This window comes from Letharia columbiana (genome assembly GCF_014066305.1).
Source record: "Letharia columbiana isolate WasteWater2 chromosome Unknown Sc0000036_s0, whole genome shotgun sequence".
Classification (NCBI taxonomy): Eukaryota; Fungi; Ascomycota; class Lecanoromycetes; order Lecanorales; family Parmeliaceae; genus Letharia; species Letharia columbiana.
The window spans coordinates 1-13,808 of NW_023501080.1; the positions used below are offsets into that span (position 1 = coordinate 1).

A 13,808-nucleotide genomic window follows, 5' to 3' on the forward strand; every position below is an offset into this window, starting at 1 on the left:
GGAGGCAGCCCCGGCCATTCCGGCGTTGGTTCTGGCGATCCCACCTTGCTACCTGGATGTTAGATTGCTCGGCTCGATCAGCGCACCGAGGACGCATCAGGTTCTTTCCAATAACTGCTGGAGTCGACTGTTGTTGCCGTCGTCGAAATGGGGCAGCGTCGCCGGGGTCGGAGGGTTCGGAATGGAATGGTCCTGTGGCTGGGAGAATTTAAAGGTGCGTGTGTGGTGTCTTTGGTGAAGGGTCGTGAGGCGGGACTTGGAGAGGCGAGGCTGAGGTTTTTGGAAGATTGGTGGGAGGATGATGGGGTTTGGTAATGTGAGCGAGTCGCTCACGTTTGTCCTTAGCTGGCTGCGGTTCTTTATACCTTTATGACCCATGGTTTGTAAGTATTGTCGGAGGCTTGAGTAAGAATTGAATCTGTGATGCAACGCAAGGTCGAGGTTGTCATGAAAAGGCTGTATAGACATTATTGCTAGTTAGGAGAGGAAGATTATATACACCGAGCTAGGACTGCCATTTTGCAATTCATTTGGTCTGATTTGGACTATGGCTGTGTTGGGATGTATATATCTTTGGCTGCAACGCGTATATGCTGTGGCAAAAGCTTAGATGGTATTTGAGTATCACGAAGCCGGGCAGAGCTGAGCGTGGGTAGATGATGTGTAACTGTGGGCCCTTCACATGTTTCACGAAAGGTCAAAATGAAGTGCTGTCCTCGCGGTAAGGGGAAGGTTGCATCCAAGTAGTGAGTATCATTCAGCCAAGATTTGAAGCATGGAACGCTTGATTCCCTGGGCTAGAAGCCTGCATGATGGTGTCTCCGCGTAGCTTGCCAAAATACCCTATGATAAAGGCCAACCCTTGGGTCACATTGTAATCTGGAGAGCCTCTAGAATGATAGCACAGTCCCAGGTTTTGGTGTGGACCCAGCTCATCGGTGTGTCTTAACTAAATCATTCCACCTCACTTCATACCCAAACACTGTCCTCCTCAGCAGCTCGTCTCCCTTGTCTTCCTCGAACATGACCTTCTCCATCACCTCCTCTACCACTTTGTCCACCTCCAGACCCTTGTCTCTGCATAGATCGAAAAACGCCATATCTTTCTCGAGTAGCCATGGCCTGTAGGGCGTAAAGAAGACCAGAGCTCGAGCGTCAGGGGTGCGAGCTAGCGTCCCAACGATGGTTGACGCGAGGGCGTCGTGGCAGGAGTGATTGAAAAGGAGGTCTGCTAAGAGCAGGATGTCGAATCCTTGATGGGATAGCGGTAGATGTGCGAGGACAGATTCGGTGGAGGAGCCCCAGAGGTATCCCTCGGCGGCAACGGTAGTAGCAGGCTGCGGCAGTAGAGAGCAGGTAGCGATATTCTGTGCGAGATTGTCGATCAACTCTGCATCCGGGTAGTCTGTCACGACCACCTTCTGGGCACCGAGTATGGCTGCCACAAGGCTCGGGAGGCCAGCGCCAGCGCCTAGCTCGAGGATCGTTTTACCGTGGGCTAGGGTGGGGGCATGCTGTTGGAGGTAGGTGGAGAGGACTTGGCTGCCGTTCCAGAGGTAGTGACCCTGGATGGCAGGTCGGTCAGCTTGGCGGTTGAGGAGTCGAAGGGTCGGTCATGTGTAGGTACCCACAAGGGATTGTGCCCTACGAGGCGCAGGCGTAGCTTTTGTCCAGAGAGCAGCGTGTAGTCGGTGTGTGTATATGGCTTCTCGGGCTGGAAGTAGTCATCGGGCTCTTGAAACATGGCATTATCAAGGTTCTCGTCCTCATCAGAGGACATTGTTGCCTTTCGGGTGTTTAGGTAGATATTGGGAGTTCTTTACTCGTCTCTGGGAAAATGTACTAGTACGGCAGTTGGACGCTAATAATGGTCACGGCATAGTGAACCTAAGGTGGAATCTGTGTGCAAATGCTCTCTGGGTTCCGTATGCAATGTCTAATCTAGCTTGGTATCACGCTCCCGCCGCATTCATTCATGTAGGTTCCTTCATCGTCTCAGCGTGCATTTCCATGTCGCTCGCCTAAGCATCTGCCTGCTTCTGGATATCGTGCTCAGCGCTCCTCTGCTTCGTCTTAGCATCATCATGCTTCAACTGCTGTTCTTGCCTTCGTTTTTCAGTGTCAGCATTTTTGCTTGAAGATGGGGTTCAAGCTACAAGACAGGTTCGGAGACTAAGATCCCGTCGAGACATGTCCTGAAACCCGATAACTGATAGAATTGAGACAAAACCAATACGAAAAATAGACTCACTGTTTCTCATTATCCCCTGTAATGCCAGCAGCTAATCCTCCAACCGTACCACCAACGCGGTCCTTCAATCCATGGCCGTAGTCTGAAAGCTGGCCCTCAGCTTCTGTACCTTTTCCCTGAGCGTTCTGCTGCTGGCCTTCCTTCTTTAACCCCTCGGCACCAAATAAGCCGCCGACAGCTTCTTTAGCAGAGCCCATGGTCTGGTCGTAGCTGCCCTCGGTACGGCGTGGGTCGTCGGATGAGATGCCGCCAGAGGAGGATACTGCATACGGGCCAATCTTGCCGATGGTGTGGGAGGCATCCTTCTCGGCTGCTGCATGGTCTTTGGTAACATCGCCCTTAGCCTACAGAAAGTGTCAGCTGTGTTATCTCATAGTATTTCCTTTAAGAGTGAGGACCGAAAAAGGGACAGAATAGACAGTATCTTTGGCGGACTCGTGGGTTACATGGGGAAATTGTCTAGTAGCCGAAAAGAAACCCTCGAGGACATGGAAGATTGTAACACTAACCTGGTCAGCAGTATTGCCGGTGAGGCTTCCCAAGGTACTTTGAACCGTGCCAGTGGCAGAGTCGATGTACGATTTGAGAGAAGAGGTTTGGTTGTCAGACATATTTGATGGTGAAGGTAGGGATTGGGAAGATTGGTAGAGTGGTGATGATGAAGATGGAAGTTGTTTTGTGTTCCGTAATTAGGTGTAATACTGAGGGCAAGAAAGAATGGGAAAGAGAAAGGAAAGAGATTAATACTCCGGCGTGTTTACTTTTGACTCGCAAAAGCGAGGGGCAGGTGGGGCAGAAACCAGGGTCTTTTGACAGGGCTTGGCTGACGTAGCGGGGCATGTCAAGGTCATGAGATTCTGTGACATTCCCATCATCTAAGACAATACCATCACCAACATCGCACAGAATCCTAGATTATGGTGACATAGAGCAATCACCCGGAAATGCCTGTACGTAGACTTGCCATCTTTTGACCCGCACGCATCACTGACAGATGCAGCTGATCCTCATCTCAGGCTACCCTGCGTCAGGAAAGACCTATCGTTCCAATCAGCTGGTCGAATCCTTCAAGTCCAAGATCCAAGCTTCTTCAGATGCACGAATCAGCCGCCTGAAAGTCTGCCATATCAATCATCAGTCTCTTGGCCTCGATCGCCACGTCTACCGAGAGGCTCGAACGGAGAAGGATGCCCGCGCTACCGAATACTCCGCGGTGAAGCGAGCTTTGGGAAAGGATACCGTCGTCATCGCCGATAGCTTGAACTACATAAAGGGATTCCGCTATCAGCTGTATTGCGAAGCAAAAGCTGTGCACACCCCAAGCTGCGTGGTCAGCATTCGCTCAAGCGTTGACCCATAGGACTTAGACTGATGAACCTAAAGGTCCACGTAGGAACGCCCATTAATTCATGTCGAGAGATCAACACGAGGATCCTTGAAAGCGGTAGCAAAGACGATGGCTATCCGGTGGACATCTTCGACAACCTGGTCTATAGGTACGAGGAGCCAAACGGCATGACGAGGTGGGACAGTCCGCTCTTCACGGTCCCTTACGATGACGAGGCTCCACCATGCCAGGATATATGGGACGCTATGGTTGGTTCCGAGGGCAAAGCAAAAACAGTCAAGCCGAATCCGGCCACCGTGATGGTAGGGTTGCAAATTTCCCCACAGGTACAATAAAAAGAAGCTCATTTACCATCGCAGAAACCCGCCACCGAGTCAGATTACCTTTACGAGCTTGACAAGATCTCGCAGGGAGTATTGAACGTGATTATGGAATGGCAGAAGGATCACCCGGGCGATGGAGGAGGGGAGCTTGCAATAGCCGAGGGCACCATCGAACTACCTGCAAACCCGGTCTCATTGCCACAACTGCAAAGATTTAGACGCCAATTTATATCACTCAATCGGCTGCATAATCTTCCCAAGGCCAGGATCCGAAGTTCTTTCATTGAATACCTGAATGACAACCTCGTTTGAGACTTCGCATGCTCTTTTGCGGCTCAGTCTGCTGCATTGTTGCTGTGTTGGAGAAAAGATGGCAATCGAAGTGAACACATTCGAGTTGCATATTGATCCTCCGAAGGCTGATCCGCAAGGGCTCCGACCAACGCAAATGCTCATTCCAGGGAATTTCCCACCAGCAGCCAAGTCTGTCAGCCAGAAAACCTCGCTTGCTGCACCGTTACAGTGACCTGTCCAGCGAGCGGTATCTCTCTATGATGGTCCAGCAACCACGACACCATCGAACCCCACGCGAAGCAAGGAAGCTACCAGGGTCAATCTCGGGAAAATCCTCGTACCAACGAGTCTTATCCACCAAGCATGTGTCCTCCTTGCCCAGCGGCCTAGCTTTCTCACACCCTCGACATCCGAAAACCTCTCTTTCATTAACCTTGAAATTGCGCTTGTCGTGAGATCCCTTGTGGATCGCACAGCTGATGCACAGGCGGCCCTTGTTGAGTAAATTACGTGCCGCTGCGTCACTGAAAACCCCCTTGTCCAAGAGTTTCTTGCAGCCCGAGCAACCGAATGTCTGGAGCTTGCGGCGCCTGCGAGCTTGTGTCTCAAAAATCGAGTGGTACTGTTGCCATTCCGAAGCCGATAGCTTGGGCGGATCTTTGGTCCACGTGTCGATACCCTTGCAGACGAGCTTGAGGTTGCAGAGAGAGACGGCATCAAGCTTGCCTGCAATCATGCTCTGCAGCTCTGGAGGCATTTCCAGGAGCCGAGATTTGCTACTCAGAATTAACACTTCGTCCACTGAACATGAAAACCGCAGGAATTACTTACCCTTGCTTCTTTAAGCGCCTCATCTTGGGTCCCATGCTTTGGAATCTCGCTCTAGCGTGATGTCGCGATTCGTGCTTCAGATCTGCTCACATAAGACTCATTTAGTTTGCCGTTTTGGATTGACTATAGGTCATTGCATCATTCTCACCTATGTAAGTAACCGTGATCGGAGATGTAACCTAATTGAGACGTGCAGGAGGAAAAATGTTGCCCCAACGTTGAAGTCTGATGCGGAGAGTGTGTGGGTACTGTAGGAGGAAGAGTTCGGTTCAAGGGGTTCAATGATGGGAAGGACAGCTTTGGTACTTCACTTCTCCCATTCACTGCTGCGGAAGACTTTCAAATTCACTGTTTATGATTTCTTCTCGTTGCACACAGTGCTTGCGCTTTCAGTCTTACGCGCTATTGCCCGTTGATCTTCCCTCCCCTCTGTATTTTTTGAATTGCTGCTAAATATTAATGGTGTAAGATATCATCCCTTAGTTTGCCGATCTTGTAGTTTTGCAGAGATATCGATCGTTAGGCGGTCACATTTGGCTCAAGTGTGACAAGCATCAACCCGTTTCCCTTGCAAGCTTTTCGATTGTCACATCTCTGTCAGAGCATTTCGTATCGTCTAATGTACAAGAATTTTTCTGTTATCCCCGTTGTACAGATTGTTCTTGTGAGCGACTTTCCTTCCATAAAATACATTCATCGGTCCATTTCCTCCCGCCCGGCTGAATTAAGCTGCTTCTACCATATAATGTCTCTCATCTCGTGTTGACCCGCTCTTGTGCCATTGCTCATAGCCTCAATCGCCATCTCAACGCCGTTCCGCAGCTTTGATGACGCAGATCGGGCCACGCAGCGAGAGTTCCCCCACCATTTCAGACCAGTCTCGCATTCACATACATCGTCACCACCCTCCAACATCCCTTGCACCACCTTTTGCTCCCCGTGTCCGCCCGACCAACCCCGGCGTGCACCGGCATTCCCGCCTCGCGGTCCGTATACACCGCCTCCTCCTCCACCTTCCTCGGCTCCGGACACGCAAAGCAAGAAAAACACACCTCCTTCCTGTGCAGAAAGTCCCGCACGTTGTAATACCCTTCCATGACCCCGCACTTGAAGCACATCCGTCCCTCCAGCCTGTCGCACTTCCGTTTCGCCTGGCTGTCTTGGAAGCTGGCCGGCGGAAGCAGCTTCATGCAGCGCGTGCAGGCCAGTTTGATGGGCGCTTTCGTACGCCGCGCGGTGGTTTCGAAGTCCTGGTGGAAGCGGCGCCAGGCTTGTTTGTCGAGGGGCGGGGCGGGCTTGGTGATGGCGTGGAGGGAGTGGCATGCGAGGTGCATGTTTGCGATGGAGGTTACGGGTAGGTGGGATGTTATTTCGGCTATCATTTCGGCCGGTAAGCTGAAGAGGTTCGCGGCGGGCATCTGGAGGCGTTGAGCTCTTTGTGTTTTGGTACGCTTGAAGGGGGAGAAGCTTGCCTTGTGTGGTTTTTCTGGGGTCGCTTTTGTTGAAGGCGTCGGGTACTCTCGGGGACGGTTGAGGTTCAAGATGTGTACTTTGGAGATGCAGGGTAAATTCCGGAGGCGGCCGAGATCGAAGTTGTGTCAGTTGGAGGCCGTTGGGTACTCTTGGGGGCTGTCCAGGTCGGGAGATTTGCAGGTTGGAGGGCGTTGGGTAAGCTTGGAGGTGGTCGAGGTCGGAGATGTGTAGGTCGGATAAGAAGTCGATGAAGGTCGGACGGAGAAGATATACTCGCTAGCGTGGCGCCAGGAGTATTCACCGTCTTGATTCACATATTTTTTGATTCACTGATCCGATTCCCCAGTTCGATCTATCATGTCGATTCTTTATTTTACTGGTTCGATTCACCGGTTTATCCAATTCACTGTTCGCGGCGTGGAATTTAATAGCAGATCACGCAAACCGATATGGTATGTCCAGGGGGGTAATCCCTGAAGATATTGCACGTTGAGTGGCTCCTTCCCCTCAAAACGATGTATATCTATTAGGATCGATCCTTCGGAAGGTCAAAAAATTTGTACATTTTTTGGGGGATACTACCTGAAGTTCAGGCGCTTTGAGTGGCTTTGTCCCTGAAATCGTTGCATTCTTTTCGGGTTGGGGGTTACCAGATATTTGACATCACACGTCAAGAGACTTCTGACCCAAGACTGTTACGTGTCTTGAGAGATAATGTCTGAAGATATCACGGGTCGAGAGTGTTTGCAAGGCGATTGTGCTCAGAATGTCACGGATCTAGAGTAGTCCCTAACAGTGGCACACATTGACGGTTTCATCTCCAAAAGCGTCACACGTTTATAAGTGGGTGTTCATCTAACCACTGAGAGCCATCTATTTTCCATGGCTGTCTTTTGCTACTCATCAGGCATATCCAGAACGTGGAATCATCGCCTATTTGGCGTTCCAAGAGATGGAACAGATATCTGCAAGAATACGTTTGTTTCGAGTACCTAGGATGGGAGACAATACAGGTTACCCTTTTGCCATAAGCACTTTCTTCGATCCTTGAGGTATTGTTCGGACAAGAAAGCGGTGGATGTGTGCGCTGGCTGTGATGAAAGCAAGATGTGTGGTTGGAATTCTTGACGCTGCTGTCGAGGGCGGAACTGAACTAGGGTACAAGACGCCAGATGCTCATGTCAGGATGCTTATTTAAGTGTAGTGGTCTTTCGAAAATGGATAACAGTTACGTGCTAGGGTGAGTTGATGCTAAAACAACGTGAGAAGTGGGATACCACCCCACGCTCAACAGAACGCATTCGCATCGATCGATTTTTTTTCTCCAAAACACCAGTTATCGCATATCGAAGCGAAACCACCGCCAAAATCAACGCAAACAAGATCAAAAAAATCGCCACCGCACCCGTTCCAGCAGTATCCGACTCGCCCGCCCGCCCAAACAATAAGCCCGCCGAAGATATCCTTCGCTTTCGTGGACACAGCCTGCTTTTCCGCGTCGGTGGTGAAGTCGGCATCCATGATGGATTGGGAGATCGATTCGACGGCCGTGTACGGCAGCACGTAGGGGTAGTCGGTTCCGAGGAGACGCTTGACTTGGTTGTAGAAGACGGGACCGGCGCTGTCGTACCAAAATCTGGAAAGGGGATGAGTGGTGCTGCGGGGGAGAAGGGGGAGGTGGGAGATGGTTCGGCATTGGAGAGCCCATGGGGTGCATACCGCGTGTTGTAGATTTCCTTTGACGATGTCTCTACGGCCGGTGGACGGGATTTCGGGAATCGGTCCTCGACGTTTGGCCAGGCGTCTCCTTCGTGGGGTAATTGGTAGTCGATGCGTGTGAAGTTTGGAAGGGTTTCACTCGATGTGAGGCTTACGACGGTGCGGGCGGCGTCGAAGCAGAATTTGGCGAAGAAGGTGGGATAGGGTGCGCCCAGCAGTAACGTGCCGAGATGACCGAATGGTAGATTCGCTGAGAGTGGTTTCTTTGTCAAATAAGATGGTACGATCCTCATCTCTCAAATAACGAGGCCCTATGGTTTCCTGCCTTCAAAGGAAGAAGAGGGAAACAAGAGGCCTGGTTTCCTTGGGAACATGAATATTTACCGCAGCAGCTTTGGAGGAAAATAAAAATCGTGGAATCATGTCCTCTAGAAGAGAGACATTGATGACCGACCGCTTTTGTGACAAGGAAAGATCGTGGACGCATGCCTGCCCAAGGTTGGGGATGTCTTTGTTTACCCACTCGTACATTGGAATCTTCATCACCAAGCTCTTCAATTGGCATCTTTAAACCGCGTTTATCTCACGAGCGCTTTGATTTTGAACTCGACCCCATCCTTCCTAAGGAACAATGGGGTTTTGAGCAGATGTTCTCTGGCTCCCTTCTTTGGGCAAGTTTCATCCTCATCTCTTGTGCCAAAGCCACAACCCTCAGTGCAGTTTACTCCGAGGAACGCGTGGCCTTGGAAGGAGTCTGCAAGCCATCAGAGCTGGGGCGCCCCTCGGGACAGACCCAGGGGCGGACCTCGACCGCCCGGAGCATCCTTGGGCTGGGGAATGAATGAGAATAGAGGGAACGAATGAGAAAGAAAATCCTGCTTTGGGGTTAAATGAGTGACTTGCCATTTTGGAATTCACATACGCCTAAGATCAGCGGCATTACACGTCGCTCATAACAGTCCCCACGCCATCCGCATCTCGATCCAGTCGGAAAATCCACTGGAGTCCCGCAGCTTCTCCAAATTTTAAACGTCGATGTGAGCTTTGTCCATTGGAAGAATATGTTCGCTCGAGTGAAACGATGGCTTCTGGTGCTGGTTCCAAAGAGCCGAGGAACCGTTGCTCCCGTGTACCATGGTAGAGGCCTGCTGTTGCCCCGTCTTGTTCATAACAATATCAGATGGACTCTCCTGGAATGCTTTGCTCTTTCCGCTGAAGAAGAAGATATAGCGGGAGGTGGCATCAGAATGACCCTCGGCATTGCCATCCGGGAGGCGTTGGTGTTTAGCACGCTCGGATTTCTCGAAAAGGGATGGAAATGACGCGAGACATGCAACTATGATGGCTGTTTGAAGAGCGAATTATAAGCTTGTGCGAAACAGTCTGCTAAGGCCCATAGAATCTGCCAAGGACCATATTGAGGAACTAGGGCACAGCTAACTTACAGACTGCTTGTTCGATTGAGCTCCACATATAAAGCCATGTCTCATCCAATTCTTGACTATAGGAGCTCACCACGATTGCGCGTATGATAGCAAAAACCATGATAATAACTGTGATGCAGAAGATGCCGCCTAAAGCAAACTTCTTTCGAAAACTCAGCTGGACCTTCCAGAGTAAGTTGATGGGAACGAGGATGACTGGTAGGCATTGTCAACGGGCAGCTCCAAGGGAAACTTTGAAGGGTATAACGGACTTAAAGCGTCAGTGACAACATCGAGAATCATATTACTGCGCAGTGTCTCCCGTTGATATCTGACTGGCCCTGACGTCATCGCACAATGGGCTGATGGGAGTTAGTCAATGCTATGTCTAAGGGGATCCAGTACTTACTCTCAATATACATGAAGGAAGAAGCAAGACAGGAATACTCAATAGTACCCAGACAGGTCACATACGAGGCGAGAGTAATTGCCAGAACAAGCCACCACACTATACGCTGATTCCTCACATTATGCCCAAGTCGTTTGAAGAAGACTAGAAAGGAGAACTTGACACTCCAGAGACCGGTATAGAAGAAAACGATCACAGCGACAGATCTTCGCAGGTACTGTTCCGCTGCGTGTGCAAAACCGGGCGGCGGTGGATAAAGTTGGCCAGAAGACACTGCAATGTTCTCGTAAAGAGCGTCTTGGCCGAATTGCCACAGTATGGTATTGATCAGGAGAACAATCCAAGCAAAAAAAACCAAGCCATCATCTGCATGCAATCGGCCAAAGACCTTCAATCGGACTATGATACGGAAGGTAAAGAAGAGTACCGTAAGGGCCACGCTTCCCCACGCAAGGCCCTTTACAGAAGTCAGAAATACTCGATTTAGAGTGTTACAAAACCACGTGTCGACGTACCATGAAAGTGGGTTGGCCAATCCTCGCAGGACTGATGTGCGCGGCCGGCAAAGCTGAAGCCATTGTGGACATTGGGCTCTTTGCAAAGCAATGATAGCTGGCCAATGAAACGACTGACTTTTTTTAAGCTTGAACGCTACTTATATGAGACTCAAATTTGAAGCGTCCTTCAATCCTTTGGACATGGATAAGACTATATGTGCCTCTCTGACAGGATTCACTCGACAGCAAGCAGAGCTGCCAGTGAGGATGACTGTGCGGCGCAGCCTATTCTACTGGCCCTATTTCTGACTGGCTAGCGGGACACCGGAGCAGCTTGTCTTGGTAATGGTGGGTGGTAACAGCGCAAAAAAGGTTATTGGTGAGGCAGAGTCTTACTTTCTTCGGATCATGCATGCAACGGAGCAGACTAGCCTCCGCGTCAACCCTCAAGTTTGCCGGAAGTTGCATGCATGAAGCAAACGCAGCTTTAGTGCCATTCTAACTATGCGAGCTTGGGCTTGTTCTTGCAGGAGCGATGCTTCTGGCTGATGTGCTTGCCCGTCATGAGTGTTCGAATCGACGCAAGACTCCATCTGTCGTCTGGATTCATATCTTCTGGATGCAAGTCTGTCTGATTGTCTCCACAATATCAGAATGCTGTCAAGTACTCGATTCAAACATATTCCTGCTCGACTTCGACTGTTGGTTACGAATCTGTACCTCGTATCGGGTTCCGAGATCATACAAGCTAAATGGAAGGAGCCAGATTTGCACAACAAAGCCTACAAAGCTCTTTCTGTCCACAACATGTGCAAGATGCCGAAGGACGCGTTGGCCTTTTGGATGGATGACGATTCTGGTCATCATCTGCAACCGCACCCACACAGTAAAGTTCCGCCCCATCTCCGCATCGAATATCTCACAGACTCGTTGGTGTCAACATTCTCAACAGGCGATGGTTTGAAGCCTTTCGCTAGGCGCTTTACGACGAATCTGACCGAGCGTCTTTTGGATACTGACTCTGTACGCCCGATATGGTCAAGTTTCCCAGGTTTGTTTGCATTTATGCGAGCAGGATTGTTTCCCGCAGCTGTTGAGGCCATGTGTGGCCAAAGTCTTCTTTTAAAGCACCCCCCTTTCGTTGAAGACTTCTGGGCGTTCAACAAGGTCTTACCAGGGTTGGCCAAAGGCTATCCTCGATGGCTTTTTCCTCAGAGTTATAGAGCGCGTGACATATGCCTTTCCTCTCTTAAACGATGGCATGAACTCATATGTACTCACTTCGACGAACCAGCAGTCGGAAACAAAGGCTGGAACCCGGCGTACGGCACCGAGTTTGGGAGCGCAGCATTTTCGACAGGGGCTAGCAGCATGATTGTTGATTTTGTTTTGTATGTGTTACGTGAACGGCACAGATGAGCTGGAGAAAATAGGGACCCCGAATCTGAAGGATCGATATCAACCCTCAGTTCCCCCTTTGCCCCCCCTGAAGAAATTTTCTCCAGGAAACCTGAAGCAGTCGATCAAAGCAAAGGCTGTCATGCATCGACGGATTGAGCCTCGAGGGTATGTCAAGGGTGAAACATTATACGTTCTATCAGAGCTGCTGTCATGCTGACCGACATCCTATTACCGGTGTACGGATTGGCATTCTTCACAAAAAAAGAAAAAAAGCTCTGGGATAGAGAGGCTAAGAGATAGGGCATGATCATTTCCTTGATCGAGCATATCCCACCGCTTCTTTACTGATGTAAATATACGCTACTGCATGTCAGCCGTTGTTGAAAGTGTTGCAGCTCGACGCGTACAAGGTTGATAATGCGGCATGTACAACGTACATCTAGTGATTGTTGGCGGAAGAGAAGAACCTAGGCTCGGCCCCGCAAGCAAAGGCTACTTATATACCATGTGAAGCCCATGCTAATTTGCCACCTGCGGGGTAGCTACAACACAGTGTGCTGCAGCAGATTCCAACAAGGGTAGTACGCGAACGTTGCACCTTGGCGCGGGTATATGAGGCTGAAGCAATCGGGCAAGCTTTGCGGGCCGGGCGTCAAATATTTTAGTACCCGAGGGCGGAGGATGTCCCTTTTGGACCCTTCCCATCAGGCATTGGGCCACTTTGCTCCATCAGTCAATCATATTGCCTATGCAGGGCGGGACCCCATGATCATCATCAGCCAATTCTTGGAAATCACTCATTCCATATGCATTGCCTTGGACCGTAATTGATATGTATTACTGATGCGTGCACACCCTCTTTCCGTCTCTCTGCAGCGAGTTCATAGATCCGTCTGCTGCTAATTTTACTTCCCTCGTTTGCTATCACTTTCGATATAATCGATACCGTTGGAAATAGAAGGATCAGTTTCACTCAGGGCTGGCAACGGTGGAAATAGTTGGTTTTGGATGGCAAACTGCACCAACTACTAGAGTTGGATATCAAAAGTGCACCAACTACCATATATTGAAAACCAACTACTGGGGCAGTTGTAATAAAAGATTAAATATCGCTCAGTGGCGCGGGGAGGGGAATAGGCCAATATATCAAGTGTAAAGCCCTATCAGCCCTACTTTAGCCCTATAAATGTTAATCTATTAGCTCTTTTAATTCAAAAAACCGACTGTTTAAAAGAATTATTATAAAATTCTCCACTATCAGTTGAACCAGTCGCTTTTAGGGTCAAAGCTACATCAACTACCCAACCGGTAGACCTTAAACTATATTTTCAACTACGAGAAACTAACGGTTCCACTGGTAGTGGACCAGTTAGTTGGTCCACCATTGCCAGCCCTGGTTTCACTGACGCTGACCTGTCAATAGGCATGCTGAACGTCTTCGGACCTAATATTTCCACGGTAACTAACCCTGTCCGTGCTCTTGAATCGCCATTGCTCACCCAAACTTGTAGGCCGAAGGCTCTGAATGGCAACGTCAACGAAAACTTACCGCAACTCCTTTCAATGAGCAAAAGAGTACCCTCACCTGGAGGGAGTCATTGCGTCAGGCAGGTGATATGGTGGACACCTGGCTTCCTGACACGAATGGAAGTGCGAGGAGCACGTCGGAAGATACAAGAACATTGGTTCTGCACGTACTGGCCTAATTACGCGGGATTCCAAAAATCTTATCCCTTCACAAGTACCACAAAAGACAGCGAGGTGCAGCCACCATCTACCTACAGAGACGCTCTGTCTTATAACTATAAGATATAAGTATGTGAGTGTATAAAAAAATA

The 13,808-nt window shown here is 49.9% G+C and overlaps 7 protein-coding genes across 7 annotated transcripts; 3 read left to right on the plus strand and 4 right to left on the minus strand.

The window, feature by feature from the left end:
* Window positions 1-932: 932 nt before the first annotated feature.
* Window positions 933-1,780, minus strand: HO173_008935 (uncharacterized protein; the record flags this gene model as incomplete). The annotated part of the gene is made up of 2 exons (XM_037310831.1): window positions 933-1,565; window positions 1,628-1,780. The coding sequence occupies 2 exons, from the start codon at window positions 1,778-1,780 to the stop codon at window positions 933-935; spliced, it is 786 nt and encodes a 261-aa protein (XP_037162147.1).
* A 241-nt stretch (window positions 1,781-2,021) lies between these two features.
* Window positions 2,022-2,862, minus strand: HO173_008936 (uncharacterized protein; the record flags this gene model as incomplete). The annotated part of the gene is made up of 3 exons (XM_037310832.1): window positions 2,022-2,106; window positions 2,252-2,595; window positions 2,761-2,862. 3 exons carry the CDS (start codon window positions 2,860-2,862, stop codon window positions 2,022-2,024), a joined length of 531 nt encoding a protein of 176 aa, XP_037162148.1.
* Window positions 2,863-3,195: 333 nt separating this feature from the next.
* HO173_008937 (uncharacterized protein) lies at window positions 3,196-4,234 on the plus strand (the record flags this gene model as incomplete). Its single annotated transcript, XM_037310833.1, has 4 exons — window positions 3,196-3,201; window positions 3,252-3,581; window positions 3,635-3,901; window positions 3,959-4,234. The coding sequence occupies 4 exons, from the start codon at window positions 3,196-3,198 to the stop codon at window positions 4,232-4,234; spliced, it is 879 nt and encodes a 292-aa protein (XP_037162149.1).
* Window positions 4,235-4,439: 205 nt separating this feature from the next.
* Window positions 4,440-5,082, minus strand: HO173_008938 (uncharacterized protein; the record flags this gene model as incomplete). Its single annotated transcript, XM_037310834.1, has 2 exons — window positions 4,440-4,992; window positions 5,048-5,082. The coding sequence occupies 2 exons, from the start codon at window positions 5,080-5,082 to the stop codon at window positions 4,440-4,442; spliced, it is 588 nt and encodes a 195-aa protein (XP_037162150.1).
* Window positions 5,083-5,782: 700 nt separating this feature from the next.
* Window positions 5,783-10,650, minus strand: HO173_008939 (uncharacterized protein; the record flags this gene model as incomplete). Its single annotated transcript, XM_037310835.1, has 7 exons — window positions 5,783-6,796; window positions 7,901-8,156; window positions 8,240-8,489; window positions 9,685-9,879; window positions 9,936-10,025; window positions 10,073-10,529; window positions 10,588-10,650. 7 exons carry the CDS (start codon window positions 10,648-10,650, stop codon window positions 5,783-5,785), a joined length of 2,325 nt encoding a protein of 774 aa, XP_037162151.1.
* A 573-nt stretch (window positions 10,651-11,223) lies between these two features.
* On the plus strand, window positions 11,224-11,988 carry HO173_008940 (uncharacterized protein; the record flags this gene model as incomplete). The annotated part of the gene is made up of 1 exon (XM_037310836.1): window positions 11,224-11,988. The coding sequence occupies one exon, from the start codon at window positions 11,224-11,226 to the stop codon at window positions 11,986-11,988; it is 765 nt and encodes a 254-aa protein (XP_037162152.1).
* A 1,407-nt stretch (window positions 11,989-13,395) lies between these two features.
* On the plus strand, window positions 13,396-13,676 carry HO173_008941 (uncharacterized protein; the record flags this gene model as incomplete). The annotated part of the gene is made up of 2 exons (XM_037310837.1): window positions 13,396-13,428; window positions 13,482-13,676. The coding sequence occupies 2 exons, from the start codon at window positions 13,396-13,398 to the stop codon at window positions 13,674-13,676; spliced, it is 228 nt and encodes a 75-aa protein (XP_037162153.1).
* Between the last annotated feature and the right edge of the window lie 132 nt (window positions 13,677-13,808).